The sequence below is a fragment of the Impatiens glandulifera genome, chromosome 4 (assembly GCF_907164915.1).
Source record: "Impatiens glandulifera chromosome 4, dImpGla2.1, whole genome shotgun sequence".
Classification (NCBI taxonomy): domain Eukaryota; kingdom Viridiplantae; phylum Streptophyta; class Magnoliopsida; order Ericales; family Balsaminaceae; genus Impatiens; species Impatiens glandulifera.
The window spans coordinates 46636712-46662787 of NC_061865.1; the positions used below are offsets into that span (position 1 = coordinate 46636712).

At 27.6% G+C, this 26076-nt stretch overlaps 1 protein-coding gene across 1 annotated transcript; it reads right to left on the minus strand.

The window, feature by feature from the left end:
• Positions 1–486: 486 nt before the first annotated feature.
• Positions 487–20366, minus strand: LOC124935237 (subtilisin-like protease SBT4.4). The gene is made up of 11 exons (XM_047475684.1): positions 20168–20366; positions 20065–20123; positions 19939–19958; positions 4096–4190; positions 3749–3995; positions 3063–3570; positions 2874–2968; positions 1816–2043; positions 1621–1732; positions 1095–1308; positions 487–1010 (listed from the first exon to the last, which is right to left on the minus strand). Exons 1-11 carry the CDS (start codon positions 20364–20366, stop codon positions 487–489), a joined length of 2301 nt encoding a protein of 766 aa, XP_047331640.1.
• Positions 20367–26076: the final 5710 nt, after the last annotated feature.

Below are 26076 nucleotides of genomic sequence, written 5' to 3' on the forward strand. Positions count from 1 at the left end.
TTTCAACTTCAACATCATTTGGAAATCAACACAACATTTATTCATAAAGAATCCAATTTTGTGGTTGATTGGATAGTAAAACATTGCAACACTTTTCTTTCTTATCGTTTTTCCTAATCCTCTTTGGATTTTATTTTGTAATGACTCTTTTTAATTTAATTATAGTTCTCTTTCTTATAAAAATAGTATTATAATGTAAAAATGAGTGTTAAAAGTTAAAATGGGTAAGAATACCAAATAATAGAGAAAATAACGACATCTTAAATTATATTTTAAAACATTTGAAAAGACAAGACTCTAAATAATATAATGCATATTACCACCAACATAGTTTTGAGACACAGTCTCCATAAACAAAATATTATTCAAGAACACAACATTATCATAAAATCACACATTTTCAATATGGTCTTTAATCTTTGCCTTATTTTTATATCATAAACCAATGTTTTCCATTATTTTGGTTTCATATATTACTTTAGTTGTTTATAATGTATAAATAACAATGGGGCTTCTCACTTTGTGTGTGGAGTCTACCCATGACAAAGAAGCACTAACAATTGTCAATGGAGGAATTATCCCCTCAACCGTCACCGTGAATGATTGAGTTTGTCCGACACTAGTGAAAGAGAGTGTATCGGGAAAAACATGTATTTTCAATTTCTCTGAAGAATCAATTTTGACATTGTAAGTAGTCGATGTCAAGCCCACGTTTGTAACTTTCCTAAGAAATGTGACCTTAAAATTTTTCAACGGAAGGGTAAGGAAACAAAATGAAGGCATATTAAGATTCCAGTCATATTGTTTCACAAACTTGGTGCATGTGCTATTGTCACCCGTAAGATAGTGCATTTGTTGATTGGTATATTCTAGACTGCACAAGAACTGTATATAATCCTCTTTATTGGCATCATATACAAGTCCAGGATCGATCGCCGCTATAGGATTTATGAGTCCTGCTCCATAACCAAATTCTTTTTCTAGAGTTTTCATTGCACTCATGGTGAATGCTGCCAAGACAATTTTGTAGAGAAAAATATAAATAATATTTAAGAAATTGAATAGAATAAGTGAGTTATACGTTAAATAAATACCGGTTGTCATAAGAGCCGATTTTATAGCTGATGGAGACCACGATGGATTAAAAGATTTGACATATGCAGCCGCGGCACTAACATGTGGGCAGGCCATTGATGTGCCCGATTTGATTGAATAAGGAACTCTTCTTCTATCCATTTTTTGATTCGTAGGAGAATTCGCAAGTGTACTCGCTGCCAATATGTTATTGCCAGGTGCAGACAAATCCGGCTACAATAAGAGAAATAAACTTTTGTATAGTTTATTTTATCTTGAATACATTACTAATGAGAAACTTCTAATCTTTATTTTTGTTTAAGAAAATCGCAACCAAGAAATCACTATTTTCGTTAAAGAAAATCACAACCAAGAAAATTCAAAATAATAGATAGATAACGTTAATCTTTTTTTTTTAATTTATTATATAGATAAAATTCCTGTTGTAATTAAGGTTGATCAAAATCATTTTCACAAGGATGAAACACCATCTTTTAACCTACAGTATAAGAAAAGGGTATAAACAATGAGGATAACTTATACAACCTTGAGGATGCCAAATGATATAGTATTTGGTCCCCTAGATGAGGCAGGTGAAATATATGGTGCAAACTCATCAACAATTTCATAGCTCTTCATTATGCTTGCAGTTGCATTTCTATTTCATACAAAAAAAAATCAAAGAGTAAATTATATCCCAAAAGAAATAGAATTATTTTATAGTGCTATATATATATATACCTTGTTCTATTAATATAGTTCAAGATTTGTCTTCCTTCCTCATGGCCAACCAAAGTTGTAGGAAGGGAAAAAACCTTAGTAATTAATGTTGAAGAAGATATATTTCCTTGTATCACCATACCAACTGCTCCAGCAGCTAAAAGAGCTGTTTCTTCTATATTAGTTTCGTCATCAACTATAATTTTACCTTTTACCAATCGTGCATCAAGTGATTTTGGACGGCAGAACCTGCAAGTGTATGAGAGCAATACGAGTATAAAACCCTAAGAGGAAGGAAAAATGGATTTGATTTAACAACTTTGGAAGCTTAAGGTATAAATGAAAATAATAAATTTACTTTATATAATGCTACAATATGCATATAAACTTTACAAGAATCAAAATGAAAATTATATTTAAAAATGTAAACAAACCTATTCATTTATTTAATTTTTAATTTAGGACAGAGTACGAACTCACGTTAATAATCATTGCTTTAACTTACAGAGTTCACAATAAAATCGATGTAAGTGGGTTTTATCTTATAAGTAAGATTTTTAACAATTAAATTATCAAATTACATATATCTATATTATTTTCCTATTATATATTATTGTTTAGTTTTAAGGATAATAAGAGATTAATGGAATTAAATATTTGATTTACTAAAGAGATAATTCTTAATTAATCTTTTTAATATAAAAATAAATATAACTTTGTTAAGCTATTAATTCATCAAACATAAAAAAAATCAAATTGATTATTTGCTACAATAATATTTTTTTTTAGATTAAATCACAATTATTTATATTTCATAAAATAATGTTGATAGAAAAGAAGTCATTAACTTTATCAGTTAATAATTTGATTTATTATTTAAAATAATTTTTAAAAATGAATGTAAAATATAATTATTTTCTAAATAACAATATTATTGAGAAAAAAAGAACTCATGAAACTAAATATTAAATATATATATAGCTATCAAATATATGTTTATCTATTATAACATCATTGTATTAGGATGTTTTGTAATAAAGTTTTTTAAAAGAGATAAAAGAGAGAATATTTTGCAGTACCTAAACCTAGGAACACAGAAGCCTCTCGTTTTCACATTAGCAGCATGCACTATAGGAGAGAAACCATTAGGATCAAAAGTGTTCACTGAAAATCCCTGCATTAGAGAAATGAATAAACAATTAAATGACTAATAAATACATTATATCCAGACTTTGCTAAAATAAAAGAAATGATAGAGAAAAACTCACTTCTAATGTTGTACCATCACCCAACTTCAGATTGGTAATAAATTTACGATTAGTCCTGCTTGCTGCAACTGTAATTGACCATGGAGAAACATTAGATATAGTTCCAATTTTCGGACCATTGTTTCCGCCAGCCATTGTAGTTAAAATTCCTTTACTCATTGCGTGAAAAGATCCAATATGTATTGCATCATTAAAATAGTCGCTAGCAATGCCTTCGAGAGAACATGATATTATGTCAACCCCATCGTTTATGGCATCATCAAATGCTGCCATGATGTCGCTAGAAAAGCAACCGGTTGACCAACATACTTTATATACCGCGATTCGAGAAGAAGGGACTCCTCCTCGAGCTGTACCATTAGCAAGACCATAGAAGCTTGTACTAACAAGGCCACCAGCTATAATTGATGCTACATGAGTTCCATGACCATCTGTGTCTCTAGGAGACTCAATATCATCTTTGTTGAAGTCTTTATCTTTATTGTAGTACCTTGCTCCGATTATTTTGCTACATGTAGAGGGTAATATCTAACCATTATATTTTTTATTAAACTTTATTTACTCCTTAAAAATATGATAGTCTTAGAGTGACATTTTTTAACATCTGAACATATTATAAATAATTAAAGAAAAGGTTAGTTTTTTTAATTTAATTCAAATAATTCATAAAAAATAACATATCTTACTTATTGCAAGTGAAATTAGTTAGCCCTTCACAAGAACCCTTCCATTTACTTGGGGGTGGTCCAAACCCTTCATCTATAAAGCTATTCGATTCTGGCCATATTCCAGTATCCAGTACTCCAATAATAATATCGCTTTCAACTGTGTTTTGTCTTTTAACCGTTTGAGGAAATCCAATAAAATCCCAAGATTTTGTTGTAAGTATATGGTTGATTTTATTAGGAAAGACAGATATTACTCCTTTCATTACTGAAAATTCATTAAATTGATGAATGTAAATGATAACGGTATAATTTTAATATAGTGTTTATATAAAATAATACAAATAAGAAATAATCAACAAGCTTACATGATATCTTTTGAACTTCGTCATTTGTTAATAGAGCGACAAATGCATTGAAACTATTCTTATAACTGTAAATAAGTTTTGGCGAAGATTTGCTTCTAAAAAAAAAATATCAAAACATAAATTTGATCTAAATTATATTAAGGATAGATAGAGATAATAATCTCAATTTTTATAAAAGTTTATATTATTAATATTATTACCTGTCAAAAGTTTTATTTAGAAAATTCAAGTGCAAGAGAGATGGAGAGATACCCAATGTTACTTTCAAGTGTCCCATATACACGATATATTCCTATATAAACATAATGTATATGTCAAAATATATATATACAGAGAGAGAGGGAGAGAATTGGTAAGATATTATTAATGAAAAATTCAATATATATAACTGGTAAGATACTATGAATGAAAATAATAAACTTTAACCACATATTTTATGAACTAGTTACTACTAAAAATAACAATTACATTAGGTTCTACAATTTCTGATCATAATTATTCTTTTTACATTGATTTTTCCTAAATGGACACGTAGTGATCGTGAATAGGACGAAAATGACATGAACTTTGTTATGATATCACCCTGAACATTAATAAATATAATTTAATATATAATAACACTAACATTTTTTATATATTTTTTAATAGTTTTGTGTTTATATTTTATAATGATATAAATTTATAATATATATTATATAATTTTTTATTTAAATAATATAGTATAAATGATGACCCGCGATGATTCCTTAAAATACAACGGGTCAAGAAAAGGGTAGTAAAAAAATTATGAATTAGAACGAGACGGGAATGATAAATGTTGTTTGCCCTAATCCATATATATTATCATCTCTAATTAGCACATCGAACATATAATGTGAATATGTATAAAAAAAATATATTCTTTATTTTATTTGATATTTGAAAGATATTCTAAATATAAGATCATATTAATTCGTTGAACTAATAAAATTAGGTAAAATAATTATTTATCTAGGATTTCAGAATGTTTAGGTTTATCCTCATACCTATTATCTAATTTTACCAAAATATTTACTTATGAGTATGATAAACTCTTATTTTCTTACTATTGATGATTTCTCTTATTTATTGGGATTATTATGTGTAGATCAAGCTTGAGAAATAGTGAATATTAATACAAATAATTTCTCAAGTAAATTTCAATGTGCCATATTCATTACTAAAAATTTGGTTCAAGATTTCCTATATTGTCAGTATTGTGCCCATATTCTTATTAATGGATTCCTAACATATTCTATTAAAAACATCACATATAGTGCTTATAATTACTCCCAACATTGAAAAGATATAGTATTGTTTCAACTCCAATATTTAAAATTTTTAAATATATTTAATTTTTATATAAAACAATTTAAATCTAAAAATTTAAGTAGAAATCATATGGGTCATTCTAGCTTTCCAAGTCTAAAAAATATTTACTTTTAATATTAAATCTATTATTACTATTTTGATATTGTTCCTAGTAATGCTACTTGTATGCTATAGGAATATATTTATTGACAATTATAATTTTATGGTATTCATTTAATGGTAATACTATTTGATTTATTTAGATGAAATAAAAATATTAAATGTTAACCCTTATAATGTAAATAAAATATAATAGATAAAGAAAATATTAAAATGTGCCTTTGGTTCCAGCCCATAAGTGCATGTAAGAAGAATAATCACAAATGATCCAAGAAAACTTGGAACACTTAAATTTTTTCTTGTATCCATTTTGGGAGATGTTTTTGTGTTAATTTAACTTGCAAGAGAGGTATTTATAAAACTCTTATTGAATATTATAATTGTTTTACAATAAACAAAAACTTTAGCATTTTAAAGAGATTTCATAAATATAAATATGAACTTTACTTTGAAAAAATAAACAATCTTTCAAATAGTCTATTTCATTTTTTTTACCAATCCTATAGTTATAGTTGACAACACCTAACTAAAACCGGACCCAATCTTATCAAGGAGTTAAAGTTGAGCAATCCAAAAACTACCATTCTCATTTTTGTATTAATTTTATAATTTATATATATACACGTAGTTTTATTAGATCATCGCACCGCAACATACAATTCGTTCGGATAGAATACACGAACTGAGTTTAATATTTTTTTTGGAAAAACGACTTAGCGTCATTTTATTAAAAATTCTCAAAAATGGAAAAAAAAAACGAGTTTAAGAGATCATTCTAGACATGCCTAAAATAATTTTGAAGTCGTAACATTCTGAGTAAAAGCTAAAAAGCTAAAAACATAAATGAATTATCTGATTACAATGCTTTCAATTCTAGTGAGTTTAAAAAATAGTAAATTCCAGTTCCTACAGATATTCCAGTTCTGCTCCGTGCTTGGATTCTTGTCCACGTTCCCGCGAGGGCGCTGCCACTAGTAAAAAATGTGTTTTTAACGGCGAAAATTTACGGCGGTATTTAAAACCGTAGTTAATACCTTGTTTTTAACTGTGGTATATAAAACCGCCTTTAAAAGTCTTACATTTAATTACGGTATATAAAACCGTCTTTAAAAGTCTTACATTTAACTGTGGTATATAAAAACCGTACTTAAAATTCTTATCTTTAACTACGGTTTTTTATACCGTAGTTAAAGTCTTATCTCTAACTATGGTTTTTTTTTTTATACCTCAGTTAAAATCTTACGTTTAACTGCTTCATATAGATCCACATTTAAAAGTCTTATATTATTATAAATCATAAAAAAAAATTATTAAAAAATTTTAATTTTTATTATTTTAAAAATTAATTGAGATAAGTTTTAAAAGAAAATATTAGATAAGTTAATTAAAATATATATACTTATAAAATAATAAAATATTATATTAAGACTTCGTATTTATATATAGTTTTATATCCTACCCATTTGATTAAGTTTATAAATAATTCTAAAAATAATATTAAATCTTATTAATATTTTTCTCTCTCGTAATTAATGACTAATTAAATAATAGACTAATTTATTACTAATTACTTTTATAAAATAATATATATAGATATATATAATATTTATTATTTTTTAACCTTTATAATTTAGTATGCACTATTATATTTTTTAACTCAAATAAATTTTAAAAATATAGAAAACTAGTTTTTTTTTATTTACATTATTAAAATATGTTTAATGAAGATTTGATATTGTGAAGACTATTTTTTTTATTAATAAATGGAGATAAATTTTTATCAAATATTTATTTAGAATTTTTGTTGTATTATTTTTTAAATTTATATTCTAATTAAATTCATAAAATAATGTAATATATATATATATATATATGTATATATATATATATATATATATATATATATTAACCAATATTAAGACTTTTAAACTGTAATGGAGTTACAAGTATATATATGCTAGTATATTTATTAATTAAAATGAAATATTGAAAATATATATATATTATATATATATATATTATATACGATGAAAGAAAATGATTTGAAGTTGAAAAAAATGAAAGAGTTTAAGGAAAATAAAAAGTAGAAGAGAGAAAGTTATTTAATTTTTTCAACCAATTAATACGTCATTCCCTCCCCTAAGTTCCCTCCCAATCCTCCCTCATATGTATATATAATTTTATTTTTTATTTTTTGTATAAAAGTAAGTTAAAATATGTTTAATGAAGATTTGATATTGTGAAGACTATTTTTTTATTAATAAATGGAGATAAATTGTTATTAAATATTTATTTAGAATTTTTGTTGTATTATTTTTTAAATTTATATTCTAATTAAATTCATAAAATAATGTAATAAATATATATATATATATTAACCAATATTAAGACTTTTAAACTGTAATGTAGTTACAAGTATATATATGCTGGTATATTTATTAATTAAAATGAAATATTGAATATATATATATATATTATATATATATAAATTATATACGATGAAAGAAAATGATTTGAAGTTGAAAAAAATGAAAGAGTTTAAGGAAAATAAAAAGTAGAAGAGAGAAAGTTATTTAATTTTTTCAACCAATTAATACGTCATTCCCTCCCCTAAATTCCCTCCCAATCCTCCCTCATATGTATATATAATTTTATTTTTTATTTTTTTGTATAAAAGTAAGTTAAAAATAAATATTAATTTAATTTAAAAAGCTAAATAAGATTATTTCTATGCATTATCTTAGAAATTTAATTTAAATATAAGTTTAAAGAAGTTACTTTATCAATAATTATATTTAATTATAAATTAAAATATTAACCTATTATATCGATTAAATTTAAATTAAATTTAGTTTCATAATTTTATATACATTTAGTTTATAAATAATACTAAAAATAATATTAAATGTTATTAATATTTTTTCTTTCACTAATTTAATAGACTAATTCATCACTAATTAGTTTATAAAATAAAATTCAAAATAATAAAAAAATCTAGTTTATAAATTTATATTTATATATAACAAATGTCTTATACAAAGTAATTTGTTATGTGAATCACAATTATATAAAGATTTTAAATATTTTTTAATTTAAGATTAGTTAATGTAATTATCACAATTAATGGTAAATAATTTAATCACATTTACAAATATTATATCTAAATTTCAAATAATATAATATATATATTATATTTATTTTAATTGAAGATAAACATTTTATCATTTTAATCAAAATTTATATTTAAATTATGTCTTTTATAAAATAATATATAAATATATATTAAGATAAACTATTTATCATTTTTTATAAACCTTTATATAATTTGGTATTCACTATTATCTTTTTAAGTGAAATAAAATCTAAAAATATGAATAATTAGTCATTTTTATTTCATTTAGATTCTTAAAATATGTTTAATGGAGATTTGATATTGTCAAGATTATTTTTTTATTGATTAATGGGGATAAATTGTTATCAATTATTTACTTAGCATTTTGTTGTATTATTTTTTTAACTTATATTTTAATTAAATTCTTGAAATAATATAATAAATATATATATACTAATTAACATTATTAAGACTTTAAACCATAATGAAATTAGTTATAACCAATAATATATTTATTATTATAAAATATATATAGTGATTGATTCAATAATTATATATTATTATAAATTTAAATATTAAACTATTATATCGATAAAAAAATTTAGTTTCATAATTTTATATATAATTAGTTTATAAATAATGCTAAAAATAATATTAAATCTTATTAATATTTAATCACTAATTAAATAATAGACTAATTCATCTCAAATTAATCATAAAATTAAATTTTAATTAATAACAAAAGTCTAATTTATAACTTTATATTTATATAGATAACAAACGTCATAAAACTAGGTAATTTGTAGAGTTCATTACAATTATATATATATTTTTAATTTTTTTTATTTAAGATTAATTTTATATTAAATAATTTAATCATATTTACAAATAATATATATATATATATATATAATATTCATATATTTTAATTGAAGATAAACTCTCTATCATTTTAGTCAAAATTTATATCTAAATTACTTTTATAAAATTATATATATATATTAAAATAAACTCTTTATATTGTGTAAACTTTTATAATTTGATATATATTATGATAAACACTTTATCAAATAAATTCTAAAAATATGGAAGACTAGTCATTTTTATCTCATTTACCTTCATAAATTTTTTTAATGAAGATTTGATCATTTCAATGACTATTTTCTTATTGATTATTGGAGATAAATTGTCATCAATTATTTATTTAGCATTTTTGTTATATTTATTTTTGAATTTAGTTTAAACTCAAAGGTATTTTAAATTGTAATTTGTTTAATTATTAATAATATTTTTTGTATTTTAATTTATAAATTATAAAAAACAATAAAAATATTTTTGGTTTTTAATTAATGAAAATTAAAAAAAATAAAAACTAATTAAGAAAGTGTGTGAAAGTATTTTTTTATTTTATTTCTAATTTATGTTTAGATAAATATTTAGGATTGTTAATAATCTGGTAATTATAAGTAATAATAAAAGCAACAAAAAAATATAAACTTTTTAGTACGAGAATATAAATATTTTTTATATTTATAAAATTTATAATTATATATTAGTTTTAATTAATATTAGTGTTTATTTTTTATAATATTTGTACTTTATAAAATAAAATAAAATTTTTAATTTTTAAATATGAATAAAAAAAATATAAGAATTTAATTAAAAAATATTGAAATGCATATAATATCTTTCAGTTATATAATATGTAAATTTATAAATATAATTGAGAATTATTGTATTTAATATTATGTTATTTTTAAGAGAAATGATTAGCGAGGGAATTTGGTAAGGGAATTTGATGAGGGAATAACTTGGCATAATCTTATTCGCTGAAAAAATCAAATAATTTTTTTTTTCTCTTTCCTCCCACTTTTACATTTTTCAACCTTCATTTACATTTTTCAAATTCCCTCACCAAATTCCCTCACTCTATCACTCCTCTATTTTTAATTATATAAAATAATAAAAATATTAAGGAATTAAGGGTTATTTATTCCACTTCGCCCAGTCTTCCATTTTCTTCTCCACGGTTTCACCTTCCTCTTTTTGTGGAGCTTCAACCTACTCTAGTTGACTATCTAAATTCCTATTATCTTTTGCGCATTATCTACATTCCCTATTTGAAGAAGATTTCTGCATTGCAAGTATAATACTTTGTAAGTATAATACTTTTGTTTCATCGGTTAGGTCCTCCATCTTGTAGATAATGATTATTTGTAAGTTTGTAAAGATGCATTTATTAAGTTGGGTTATGGTGTATTAATATAAGCATGAAAGAAATTTGGTCATTGAATATAATTAACTTTATTTATGAATTTTAGGTTATCAAAATGTGGTTGTCATTGATATAAATTTGAAAAAACTAATGAATGTTCTAAATTCATTTCCTCGTTTTCTCCATAATTTTATTTAAGTGATAGTGATCTTTTTTGGAACAAGGACTTCCAAGACGTCCAATTTAAGACAAGGACAAATAGATGGAACAATAAAATTTCTTTGAGGGAAATTTGCAGCGCTAAATATGAATTCTCTCTTCCAATTAATTTATTAAATGTAATTTATATCAATTTATTTAATATAGTAAATATTTTACTTAGTTCTTGGAATTTGATCATTTTTATTGCTATAATAATGTTTATTTTTTATGACTTTAAATACTATATAATTATATTTTGATGTACTTATATTTGGATATAATTATATTTTTAGGTAATATTATAATATAAAAATGGAGTGTTAATTATACAATATCATTTTGAATGATTTTTATTGTTGCCAATTGACTATTAACTACACTTATTTTCAAACTCTAATTAGTAATTAGAGACAATTATTTGTGGTAAAAATATTGTTTTTATATATAGCCAACTAATTGTTAACTTATGAACACTATTAATTGTGGTTATTAAACATAAGTTAAAGACTAACTATTAACTACAGTTTTTTACCGCCTTTATAGCCACTATTAACTGCGGTTTGTAAACCGCAGTTAGAAACTATTACTTGCGGTGAAAATCCCGCCTTTATAAGTAAACAATTTACTATGGTTTTAGGAACTGCAGTTAGAAACTATTAACTGCGGTCTTGTAAACCGCAGTTAAAGACTATTAATTGCAGTTTTATAAACCGCAGTTAAAAGCTAGTATCTGCGGTAAATTTACCGCCCTTAATTGTCAAAATCTCTTTAACGGCGGAACTATTAACGGCGGTTGACTACGGTAATTTTACCGCCGTAATTGTCTTTTAGTAGTGGTAAATTATACAATAACGGCGGTAAAAACCGCCCTTAAATGTTACTTTTTTACTACAATCCGATACAATATCTTTCTATAACTCTTCAACGCTCCTGCGGGTTCTATCATATACCCTTGCATTCCGTTCTTGTCAAATGTTATACACCACTGCTCCAAAGCCGCACTTGAACACACTTGTTGCAAATTTATTTCCCTTGACTTTGAGTAGTGTTTCATTTTTGATTTCATTCCATTCGCTCGGGAAACTGATCAGCTCCAGACTTTTATAGAATCTGTCCCAAAGCTTTGAAGCAATACAGTAGCTCCCGAATAGGTGATCTATGGTTTCTTCATTTCCTCTACATAGAAGACAGTTCGTATTCGGGATGCTCATATACTTGCTGATACGATCACGAGTGTTGAGTCTTTCCCAGAAGGCGAGCCATAGGATGAACTAGTGTCTAGGGATAATCTTCGAACCGGGTTTAAAATTTGCTAGTTACCCAATCATAAAACTTGAAACGGTTAAATTTAAAAGATAATATTAGAAATTATATATATAAGCTTTTAACTTAAAACCTTAATTTTCAAATTAGTTTTGTGTTATGCAATATAAATTAATAGTGAAAATATAATTTTTATAATGTTTTTTAGTTAGAATAAAAAATTTAAACTCTTTTTTAAAAAAAAAAAAGATAATTACATAGACATTAATAGTGTTTATACATTTTTTATTAGTTTGGTTAGAATAGGATGGTTAATTTGAGGGTTGTAAGCATTAAAATTTCACTTATCAAATTTACAAATTTTAATAAATTATCTTGAATAAATAAATTCAAGTTAATTAAAATAAAGGTAAAAAATGATTAAATAATTAATTGAAACAATTATTATAATAATTAAATCCCAATTAATTAAAAAGGTCAAAAAATAATAATTTGTGATAAATGTTGTATGCATTTTTATCTAAAATTAGTTTTAAGGTGTCAAACGAAATTAAATTAAATAATTTAGGATAAATATTATATCCATTTTATCCCAAAAATTATTTATAAAATTCTAAAAATAAATAAATTAAAATATATAGACAAAATAAATAATTTGTCTATTTAAAATATTTTTGAGGTTGAAAAAGGGCCAAAAGGAAGTGAAAAAAATTAATTTCAAACAAGTTACAAAGGTGTAAAATGGTCGGGATCTATTGAAGTCAAAATCAAGAAAATTTAGTGCAACTGACCACAAAATCATCGAATGTGCGTTGGAATCTTACCCAATGCACAAAAGATAGTCGTGTCACCCGCTGCAATGGAGGACATACGCGTTTGCGAAGAAGTAGAACAACTAATGAGTTCCTCAACGCCATTAGCTCTAATGATGACGGGACACCTAGACGTAATGGAGTGTTGATGGAACACGGACGAAATGCCCATGCATTCACATTTCAACCCAAAACGACGTTGTTTATGCTCTGGTTTTTCTTCATACTCGCGACGAACAACCATGATGATCAGTCGAAACTTTTGATTTTTTAAATTTGAACTCGACTGATACTCAACCAAACCGACTAATTTAAATGTGAAATGATCACCCTAACATGGTGATCATTTCACCTATGATCATAAGATTCATCATCACATATAACAATCAAATAGATGAAGAACATACAAAATTTATTAATGGTTTTTTTTCTTCTGAAATTCGAACCCCTTGATCGGTTAACTGACCTAAGGAGACCATAAATACCCCCTTAGGCAAACCAAAGGCAAGGATCACAATCTCAATCCCTCAATCTTTTTTATAAAAAAAAAATATGTCATTAAAATTTTAAAGCTTTTCTTGAATATTTTGAAACATTGTATATGGTTGTAAAGCTCAATTCTTGGTAATCGGCTGCTAAAATAGTTTAGGAGTGTTTACCAACTCACTACAAGTTTTCAATCGCATTGTAAATTAATTTATGAATTTTAATTTTAATTTTTACATTTTAGTTCAGGCATTTTTATATACTACTTCTTGTTCAACTTCTTGATTGGAAAACAATCCTGAGATCACTTACAAGTTTTATATTGAAACTAATCTAAATCAATCAATCTAAATCAAAAGTACCCAAATTTAATTTTGATTTTTTTTTTCAAAATCGGGTTTCTATTCTTGAGAACATCAACCCAAAAACCATTCCATCACGTTTTTAAGGATGTTAAAGGTATATCTAGACCAATTCCAAGAAATCCCGATCATGTTTTATCAAACACTAATTTATTTATAAAAATGAAATTTTTTATTTCTTGAATTGGTTAAAATAAACAACTAATGTTCATATTTTTATTTCATTCGATCCTATTAGGTATAAGGAAGTTATTGGCAAAATTTTTACCCTTCATTAAACCTTAAAAATTAAAAACACGTTTTTTCTCAAAATTGTTAGACTTGAATAGAACATCATTCCGATCAAATGAAGCATCGTGATGATGTTATACATGAACTTTGAACTAGACAAATCTCCTTATGTGTTTGTATAAAAGAATTAGGGCCCTTGACAAAATTATAAAATCTACAATTTGATGGCCTTGACGTCCGAACGAGGTTTCGACCTAGGTTCAATTTCCGACCGAGAAATTTCGCACTTGACCGAGTAAATTTTATTTTTGTATAAAGTTGGATTTTTAAAATTGGTTGTATAACGTTTGAGTTTTAATCGATTAATTTTCTAGTCCTAAGTATGTATAAGATTTGTGCGTTATTTAAAATATTGAAACACTAATATTTAAATGTTAGTACATGTTATTGATGATTACTTAGAGTGAAAATACCTGAAGAATATTAGTCATTTTTAAAAGAATCAGGGTTTAGAAATAAACACCAAACGAGCCTTTATCGAAATATTTTTATGGAAATATCCCAAAAAATATTTTAAATGCATTTTCTATATTTTTCAAGATTTTTAGAAAATAATTTGAAGTCCCAAAATTACAAAAATAATTTCGAATTTTGAATAGGGGAACCAAACAGGCCTTAGGACCGGAGTCCTAAGCCTCGAGTTTGTTTTTATAGGGAAAGGTCAACTGACCCTTGGTCCGGGTAGAGGAGGCTCTCGGTCGAGGCTAAAGATCTTCTGTCTAAGTGCCAAAGTCCCTCAATCTGGGTGCTAAGGACTCTTGGTCCTTGGCTGATCTTAGTAATCTATGTGTATAAATCTATTCGTCCTAGGCTATTGTTGGGCTTAGTCCCTCGTTCGAGGTGTATAAAACTCTCTGTCCTGGTCGAGTTGTATAAGTCCATTGGTTATGGGTTCGGGAGTCTCAGTTCTAGGTCGGACCTCTTGATCCTAGGTGAAAATCATCGGTCAAATTTCTCGGTCCTAGCTCAAGAACATCAGTTTAATCTCTCGGTCCTAGCTCAAGATCGGCCGAACATCTTGGTCTAGTTGAAATTCTTGGTCCTAGGTTTTGTTTCGGACCGAGGATGCTCGGACAGATCTCTCGGTCCTAGGCTAACAAGTCTCGGTCCTCAAGAACATTAAAATTTTTATTTTTTTATTTTTTTAGCTTGAATTCTTTGATCCAATGGTTTGGTAGCTTCACAAAGCTCCCAAGAATATGTTGATCATCATCTCAAGGTATGAATCAACCTGGATGTTGATTAATTTGTTCAAAACAGTTAGTGATAAAAATTTTGGTTTTTGATTTTAAAGTTGTTTTGAAGTATAAAGAGTTATCTAATATCTTCCTTATACTACATATACTTGATTGATACCAAAACAAGAACACTGACTGTTCATTTTCACCAATTGAAGAACTCAAAATTTTCAATTATTTTGAAAATATTAATTTTGATCAAACATGACCAGGATGGATCAAACATGATCCTAATAGTTGTCCAACATCATTACACTCATATTGGGAAACTGTTTGGGCCGTGTTTCAACAAATTAACCCAAGAATGACAAACCCGTTTTTTTTTTTATTTTGAAAAATTCAAATTTGTGTTTTTGTTATTTAAATTTATTGATCGTTTCTATTATATCCATATAGTTTCTAAATGATCATAGGATCGGTTCCATCCATAAAATATCATAAACAACAAACATTATGCAATTTGAAATATAAAATTTTCAAATTCAAACTATAAATATGAATTAGATGGTGATTAGATCCTTACCAAGGATTGGAGAACACTCCCTAGACCTTAAGGAAGCTGTTGGGATGCATAAATCCAAACTTTAAGACATTATACAAAGTTTTCAAAAAAATTGTAAATTTGAAGCTTTTAATTGCGGATTTCTGAAAATCAAAGATTGGAAGGTGTAAAGTGGATCTTTTTGCATTCAGAATGTCTCAGGGGGTCTATTTATAGCTGCCCTAAGTTGGTGGAGGCTTCAATTGGATTGAATCAGCCAAAATCCAATTAATGTATTTTGATTGTTCTTCTTCAAGTTGGCTGGAATAGGGATCAATCATCCCTATTTTTGTAGGAGGAATGATCACAATCGTAGGGTGACCATTCTGGGCTTTCAATCAGCCGAAATGGTCGACTAACGAGGGAGCTCCAAAAAGATAAGATCAAAGATGGGTCATTGATCTTATCTTCTTCGGCATCGCGTTGGAGACAAATATGGCACTCAAAACGATGTCGTTTTGAGCGCATTCGGGCATTTTGTTGGTATTTTGTCAAGCGTCTTTGCATTTGGGCGATCCGTCTGCGTCCTGGCTAACGAGGCGTTACCTATTCTGCTACGACCCAGGCGCGCGCTGCTTCGGTTATAACGAGCTACGTGGAGCGCTCTAATGCGATTCCAGAGTCCATCTAATGGGCACGGTTCCTGTTGCAGTCAATTTTTCCATTTTCGACCACACTAAATTTATGATTTATTTTTATTTTAAAACATTAAGGTTTGTTTGAAGTTAATTTTATTTTCACCCTTTTCACATTAATTTTGATCTTTTTAAATACATAAATATAAAAATAAATATGAAAAATATTTTCTCAATTTATTATATATATATTTTTTGTATTTTGTAGGGTTAAATAAATAATTTTGGGAGATTAAATGGATATAACAATGCATTCTAAATTATTTATTTTTGTCCCTTATTATTTTTTAATATTATTTTGAGATAAATAAGTACAACATTTATCCCAAATAATTTAATTTTTATTATTTTGATCATTTTCCTTAATTAATTAGGCTTTAATTATCACAACAATTAGCCTAATTAATTGTTTTAATTAGTTTTTGGCCATGGGGTTAATTATTTTGATTTTAATTATTTATAACTAATTCAAAATAATTATTTTAATTTCATAAATTGAGATGTAGATTTTTAGTTCTTACAACACTTAAACTAGGACAACACTTTAGATACTTGAGTTATCTTAATTAGGAGTGAGTCGGTATAATATATCTTAATTTTTTATCCATATCTTAATTTTACCGAAAATTTTGGTATAAAAAATTTCATACATTTATATTACGTTGATTACGGTATACATTGATTTCATTATACCTTAATTTCGGTACGGTATCTATATTATACATTTCATACCTACAAAACATAATAACTTAAATAAAAAATAAATTTAATATAGTTACTACATAACAGTTATACAAAATAAAATTTAAAGATATTTATCATAAAATAAAATATTATTTTTAAATCCAATATTTTTATAAACTAGTTAATGTTAAAAATCAAATTTATAAACAAAAATTGAAATTATCAAAAATAAACATAAATATAATCTTTAAATTAGAATAAATTAGATATAAGAGAGGGAGATTCAAAACAATCTTCAATCTCATTTATATCTGTATTTTTTTTGAATTGATAATACAATTCATGTTAAATAATAAAAATAATAAATATGAGTTAGATATAAGAGAGGGAGATTCAAAACAGTCTTCAATCTTATTTATATCTGTATTTTTTTTTGAATTGATAATAATACAATTCAGGTTAAATAATAAAAATAATAAATATGAGTTAGTTTAGACTTAAATAATACATATTTCTCACTATTTGTTTTTATAATTTTCATTAAACAATTCAAAGTTCATCACATGTATAATCTTTTTCTAAGTTGAATTAATCTTCTTTTAGCCAATCATTTATGCACTCCAATGCCTCCACCATTTTAAGACTCATATTGTTCATCAAAAGATCAACTATTCTTTTTATCTAAACTAAAAGCAAATTCGCTAACAACCGTTGATGATGAAATTGCAAAAATATCCTTGACAATAATTGAAAGAATTAAGTACTTAGTTTTCACTCATTTCCATCGCTCCAAGAGCTAGATTGAAAATTTGGTTAAATATTTTTTCAATGTTATCGTCAAGGTAGAGATGATATATTATCTAGGGACGAATCTATGTAGGGGCTCGGGTGGGCTTCAATCCACCCCGAAAAATATTTTTTTTTACGGTTAATATGTGACATTACCCATTAATTATTAAAAATAATTCAATAAAATTCACTATTTTATTTATTTAATTATTAAAAAATAGTAAAACATACCTTAATTTACCAATTTTATCTAAAAAAATTTCGTTTTTTACTTTAGCCCATCTTAATTTTTTTTAAGCCTACTCCACCTCCGAATCCTGGGTCCGTCCCTAACATATATTGAATAATATTATAACATAATTATATTTTGATTTGATTTATATATATATATATATATATATTTATAAATACTATTTCGGTATATCTCCATATACTTAAATTTTAAAAATCTTATACTTTTTATGTAAAAATAATTTTGGTATTTTTATTTTGTACCATAACTTACATTTTTTTTTGTAAACCTTAATTAAAAATCAATATTTTCAATAAATTATGGTATGGTATTTTTGATATATACCTATAATATCGGTAATATTTCTCACAATAATCTTAACTAGTTGTATGAAACTAATATCTTAGATACATAGATAATATTTATTCAAATTATTTTGCATAATATCTTTTCAAACATATAAACTTGCTCAATTACTTTGAATTATAATGTAATTCAATTCCAATTATGGTCATATCTAAACAAACCCAATTTTTGTAAAAATTTAAAAAATATATATATGATATTTATGTAGATGATTTTATTTATATGACCAAGGATGAAATGTATATTTAAAAATTAAATTCAAATAATTCAAATCAACAAGACTTTAGTTTACATGATCTAATTCAACCATTCATACCCAGAATTTCCTTATACTTTTACCATGGATTCATTGAATAAATTAGAAAGAAAAACAAGTCTTCCATTACAATTTTAATGCATGAAAGGTTTTTATCAAAGATTTTAAAACAATTCCAAAACGAACAGAGGTGATAAAATGAAAAGAGGTGATAATCCTTAGAAAATTGCAAAAATAAAAAAGACTGTACATTGACTTTTTCTATGATAAAAGAATTAAATAAAGTCATTAAGAACAAAATAAATATGACTAAATAAACACTTAATTAAAAATAAAATAGGCCTATAAAAAAATTGATAAAATCTAAAAAAAAAAATAAGTAGGGTGGAAAGAGTAACGAGAGCGTGCACCTCAAACAAAGTCATGAAAGTTGAATTTATTCAAAATATTTCAAACACTACACCAATGTACGCTTTCCGACACATAAATACCGACAGATTTTATTTGTCGGTAAAGTTAAGCAGATGAAAATCTAATAGAAAATGAAGTTATGCCTACAAACCTTTTTTCCTTATAATTTTGTCCAACAATTATTAAAAAAATTTAAATCAACCCTTACACCATTTTATTTTCGTCCAACCTCATTTATTAAATACATTTTCAAATAAATCCTAAACTATTTATTTACTCCCAAACCCTTCTTAAACATAATAGAATTCTCTCCCTCCCTTTCTTCCTCTCTTCTTCTCTTCTTCTCTCCCTCCCTCCCCCTCTCTCCCTCCCTCTCTCCCTTTCTTTCCCTCTCTCTCCCCCTCTCCCCCTTTTTTTCAAATAAACTTAAATAGATAACTTCCTGAATTTATAAATTAAAAAAAATAAACAAACCTCAAAGAAAAAATATAATTAATTACCTATTGGCAAACCATGCAGCCTGTAAAATGATGATCAAAATCTTATAGATGGAGAAATTATAAATCTAAATAAAAAAAAATGATAAATCTTAAACTCATTCTTACTTGTGTGATGCATCAAATTACCCACGTGAAGGTACTCTTGAATATGTTTAGTGAAATCTTTAGTGAGTAACTGAACAAATCTTTTAATTTAAAGACAATTTAGATAACAGAAGATAACATATACCAACAAGAATTTCAGCTCTAGCAGCAGCAAGAGATTTGGCTGTTGTCACTTGACTCAGATATTGCTTTTGGGATGATATTTTGAATCCTGAAGGGAATATGGTTGAATGATTCGATAGTTGGATGGTTGAAATGTAATTTGAACTAGTGAGACGTGACCATGAGGATGGAGATTTCTTTGTTGCGGGCAATAAGACCATTTGATCTGGCTTAGAAACTTCATTAAGAGAATAAAAAAATTAAGGATCGGCTCGATATTATTTCCTAGCTATACAGAACAATGGATGACATTCTTCAAGTAGTTATAAAAACTCAATATCTAGACATGTAAAGTAACAAAATAGTTTAGTTCGCATGTAAAGACATATCTGAATCAATCATGTTTATGTTTGCAAAAGTATTCATATTTTAGCTTAATAACAAACGCAGAATCAACCTATATGAGAAGGTGGCTAGTAAACACATACTTTTTATGGCAAAAGAAACTGAAGAATCTGAGAATGGATCACCTTTCCAATGCCGGTGATTTTGGAAAAATTATTATTGGTGCTGGTGGTTGTGTACGAGAAATAGAGAAACTGTCCCGATCATACCAGAATTTGCTAGCAGCATCAAAAATTGCGGCACGATAGGAAGATGTGAGAAAAATGACTCTGGAATTGGAGGAAATTCGATTGAGGGATGCAGAAAGAAGCCAATTGCTTACTGAAATTAAAGTTGACAGGACTGAAATGTCGCAAAAATTGAAGAATCTCGAACAACAAATTGAATTGTTGAAGAGGCAGAATCAACCACCCTCTCCTTCCCCCCACATCTACTAATTTCTAGATTATATTGTTTGATTAATTATGTATTATTTTTTCCGTACAAATGATGACAATTTTGGTGTGTTTTTCTTTCATAATTAGGAATTATTATTATCCTTTGGTTTTGGTTTATTAATGATGTTTATGAATTTGTACTGTGGAACCATCTCCGAACTTCACCTTTCTGGTGACTGCCTCTTCTAGTTCAAAGAAACTTCTCTTTATCGCTAGTCATGTGATTGCTAGCGTCGTTGTCCAAGAACCAAACATCTCATGATGTCTCGTCGTTCTTGGCTTCTAGAATTTCTAGAGCCAACTTCATTTCATTCAGCATGACAACATTGATTGGTAGAATCTCCTTCGAGACTTCCATAAGCAATACTGGTTCGACGTTGTCTGTGTGGGTAAGGTGTGCTACCTCGTTCTTCTTTGCTCGACATTGTGTTGAGTAATGTCTCATCTCGTTGCAATTAAAACACCGAATGTGACTATTGTCTCGAGGAGCTCCTCGACCACCCGAACCACCTTCTTTGTCTTTTCGAGATGGTGCTCCTCGGCCTCCTCTCCCTTAGCCTCTACCTCGGGTTCAACCTCCTTAACCACGGGTCCTACTATCTGTGGAATCCTTTTTCCATTAGTTCATCGAGTCTTTCTCGTCCTTTTTCAACTATGCCTTCCACTCCTCCTAAGTGAGTAACACTTGTCCTTCATTTCCTTTAGAGCTTGTGCTTTTCTTGCACGTGCGCTCCTGGAAGGCCTTCAACCTTCCAACAACTTCCTCGAATGTTAACGTCTCAAGGTTGTAAAACTGCTTGATGCCGACTACCACATTGATAAAACTTTTTAGCACGTTGTCGAATAGCTTCTTTACTATCGCGACAACATTTAGTGTTTCTCCAAGGCTTGAGTACCTAACCGGTATGGATGTGAGTCGACCATCATATTGATCGAGCGACTCACTGTCGTTCATATGCATCCTATCGAACTCACTCTTCAATGTATGAAATCGTGCATTCTTCCTACGATCTGCGCCGATGAACCTAATCTTGAGACAGTCCCACACTACCATCGTCGTCTTCTTATTTGTCACATGCATGAGAAGATCTTCCAAAAGTGCTTGTAGAAGATGCGACATCGCCTTCTTATCGAGCCGAACATCAATCTCTGTGCCTTCTACTGACTCGACTGCCTCCCACACTCCTTGGTCCTCCATCATAGCTTGTACACGAATCACCGAACTGATGTAGTTCATGTGTGTTAGTTGCGGATAGTGGAAAATGCCATTGTTTTCTTGCACTCCTGATAATCATGCACCCTTCGACATTTGTTCTCACCGGATGATTTTTGGCATTCACGTGATACTTTGATACCAAATGTTGGCCCGAGAATCACTCACAAAACTTGGAGAAATTTTCTATAAAATCTTTAACATGTTAAAAACAATTAAAAGAGTTGTTATCTCTCTCTTATTTTTCTTATCTAATGAGAGGAACATAGAAGAAAAAAAACTCATAATTTTTTAATAAAATTTATTACAAATATTATATTTTCCTCATTATTGCAATATTTTATTTTCCTCTAAATATACCGTTTTCCTCGTTAAAAGTTGTAACAGCCAGCCAAGAGTAATGCAATAGTCACTTGTCCGAGCAGAGATCTTCCCTGAAAATCTCTTCTGCACAAAGCGATATTTTCCCCTCTTCTTTATTATATCTCAATCTTCTTTATCTAGCTGTTTCATTGCTGGCCTCGCGATCCTCACGTCTTCATCTTCATTTTTCTTCTTTCTTTGGTTCAGAGATCAGTAGCTTTTTTTCGAGAAGGGTTTCTGTGCTTCTTGTTTGATGTTTATCAGGGAGAGAGAAGTAGTGAGATGAACAAGGAGGGGAAAGGGGCTCATGCTCCTGCTGTTCATACATCTATCTCCGTCCTTGGGCAGGCCTGCTAGAAGCCTAAAGAAAAGTAATAGGTAAATAGATAAGAGATTATGGTGAGTTTGATTTCCAACAAAAATTCTTATTTACTTCATCTACATACCAAACAATAAATTACAAATTAATGTAATGATTATTTAAACCATTTAATTTATTTGCTTTATTTATACCATTTTTATTTTATCTAAATAAGCTCACAACTTTATTTATAATCTTAGGGTGAAAAATATAGGTGTCTACCAGATGCATTAGCACATCAGCTTCGAAGAGCAATCTCTTTTCCATTGAACAATGATGGAGTATGGTCGAGTTAGAGTCTGATGTCAAGCATGTGATCGATGCTATATGCTCCACTAAGAATCTCGGCTTCACAGAAAGGGCGCCTATGGTACATGATATCATCATTTAGAAATCAAGATTACCTTTATTCAAATGGAAGTCAATTTGGTGGCTGATTGGATAGCAAAACATTGCACCTCTTTTAGTTATTTTTATTGTGTTTCTCATCGTTTTTTTACCTTGGATTTTATTGTGTAATGATTCTTTTTAAGTTAATTATAGTACTCCTTATTATAAAATAAAAAAAAAGATAGTATTGTTGTTAATTAGATGTGCGCAGCAGAATAATTTATAGATCTAATTTAAACATCTAATCATATGATCCATGCATAATTGATAGAATCATGATATATAGATTATAGTAATATACTTTTGATGCGTGAACCAATCAGATCTGGTAGTAATGAATAATCGAGAGCCCCACGTGTTTCTCCTCTACTTGGTCCACACGAGCCCGACTAGATCTCTTTACTTTCGACTGCTATGACGAAAAAGACAAAGGGGAAGCAATCCAATTGCTAGATTTAAAAGATGATTTCTTTCTTTTCTACTTACAAGTTACCACCGTAATATGGCAAAAACTATTTTTGAAAGAGGAACAATTCTCTCTATTATCACGTATATTTCGTTTCTCTTGCAAAACCAGTGAATATTTATATCTTAAATAAAATTCATTACCTAATTAAGGAGAGCGAATCAAAAGGCAACAAAAAAACAAAAATGTATGGCCTTATTACTTTTGTATTCTCTTATTAATTAGTCTTAGCTCCATAATTAACCATTAATTATATATTATTTTATTTCACAAATAAATAATATTTCTTATTATTAATAATATCTAATATGTATTAATAATATTGCCTTCAGCATTTTTAAGAATGTTATGGAGCTCATTCAGATCATGCTTTACACCATTCATATGGTATTGCATTCTAAATGGTGCAAAACATTCATGTAAGGATCTAAGAACAATATCAGTGGCCAACTCTTGGTCATATGGGGTCCCTCAGACCTGAGAATAATTCTCAGATTTCTTTCCCAATCAAGGAAGTTCGTTTCATTTAGCTTGTTTTTCTCAACAATTGAGCGTAGAGAGAATTTCAAATTATCGTTCGACATATTCTTCAAAATATAAATGACATACAAATCAGTTTATGTTTGAAAATTGCAAAATACTTATAATTAAATAATTTAAAATAAGTGAATGCACATTTTATTCAAGTTTTTATAGTCCCTTATGAATAAAATGATTCCAAGATCCCATTACAGACAATCCCCAACGTACTTTTGCACTGCCTTAGGTCTTGTGTGTTCAAGGTAAGTAACAATTATTAATAATAACTTCTTATAATTCTTAGTTGATGATCCACATCCAATGTAAGATTCATCCCCATGCCTCAATATCCAAAACTTTGCCTTTTGGTCCCTTGTTGGGTACAACCGTATCTAGGTTTATGAATCCCCGTATAGATTCATCCTTAGGAGCCTAAGGTTGAGGAAAGACACCCTCGCTTTTGCGAAACCTATCCAACCAAAACTATAAACTTAATGGGTCATGACACGGAAAGGAATTGCCCTAATTTTCTTTAGGGACTTAAGTTTTAAGATAGTTTTACATCTTAATCTATGTAAAATTATATCACCAATATAGATCCGCATCAAAATTAACAGTTAATTTATTGATCCTATCAATATATGCAACCTGGCGCTCTGATACCATTGTTGTTAATTAGATGTACGCAGCGGAATAATTTATAAATCTAATATAAACATCTAATCATATGATCCATGCATAATTAATAGAATCATGATATATAGATTATAGTAATATACCTTTGATGCGTGAACCGTATCAGATCTAGTAGTAATGAATAATCGAGAGCCCCACGTGTTGCTCCTCTACTTGGTCCACACGAGCTCGACTAGATCTCATTACTTTCGACTGCTAGGACGAAAAAGACAAAGGGGAAGCAATCCAATTGCTAGATTTAAATGATGATTTCTTTCTTTTCTTCTTACAAGTTACCATCGTAATATGGCAAAAACCATTTTTGAAAGAGGAACAATTCTCTCTATTATCACGTATATTTCGTTTCTCTTGCAAAACTAGTGAATATTTATCTCTTAAATAAAATTCATTACCTAATTAAGGAGAGCGAATCAAAAGGCAACAAAAAACAAAAACGTATGGCATCATTACCTTTTGTATTCTCTTATTAATTAGTCTTAGCTCCATAATTAACCATTAATTATATATTATTTTATTTCACAAATAAATAATATTTCTTATTATTAATAATATCTAATATTTATTAATAATTAACCATTTTTCTCGTTTATCTAGTCTGTCAACTCTAAGTGTGTGACCTCATATGACCCGATTATAATAGTTATAGGTTTAACCCCATTAATCGTAGTTGACTTCTAGCAAAGCACTACGACTCCTAAAATAATCGGATTAAATTATATCTGTTAATTTGTCCTATCCAAGTTTAGTCATTGCACATTAAATTAAAGGACATAATTCCTTCAATCTTCCACTTGTCCTTAAACAAGTGTGCAATATAAGATACATTTGTCTCTTAATGTCTTATTTGATGATATGGTGACATTCATACCTTTTATTAAATATGTTTCTTGAACACTGATTTTGAACTGTCAATTAAACGGATGATTCATATTAATCCATCCGGGCATGGCCATGCATTTTCAGTTCTCGCTCTTCAAGTGGCCGAGACACCATTCATGTACAATGTATCACAGTATACATGAAGTATGAGGACTTCTCCATTCTTGTAGGACTATGGCTCCCACTCAATTTTTAGTAATCC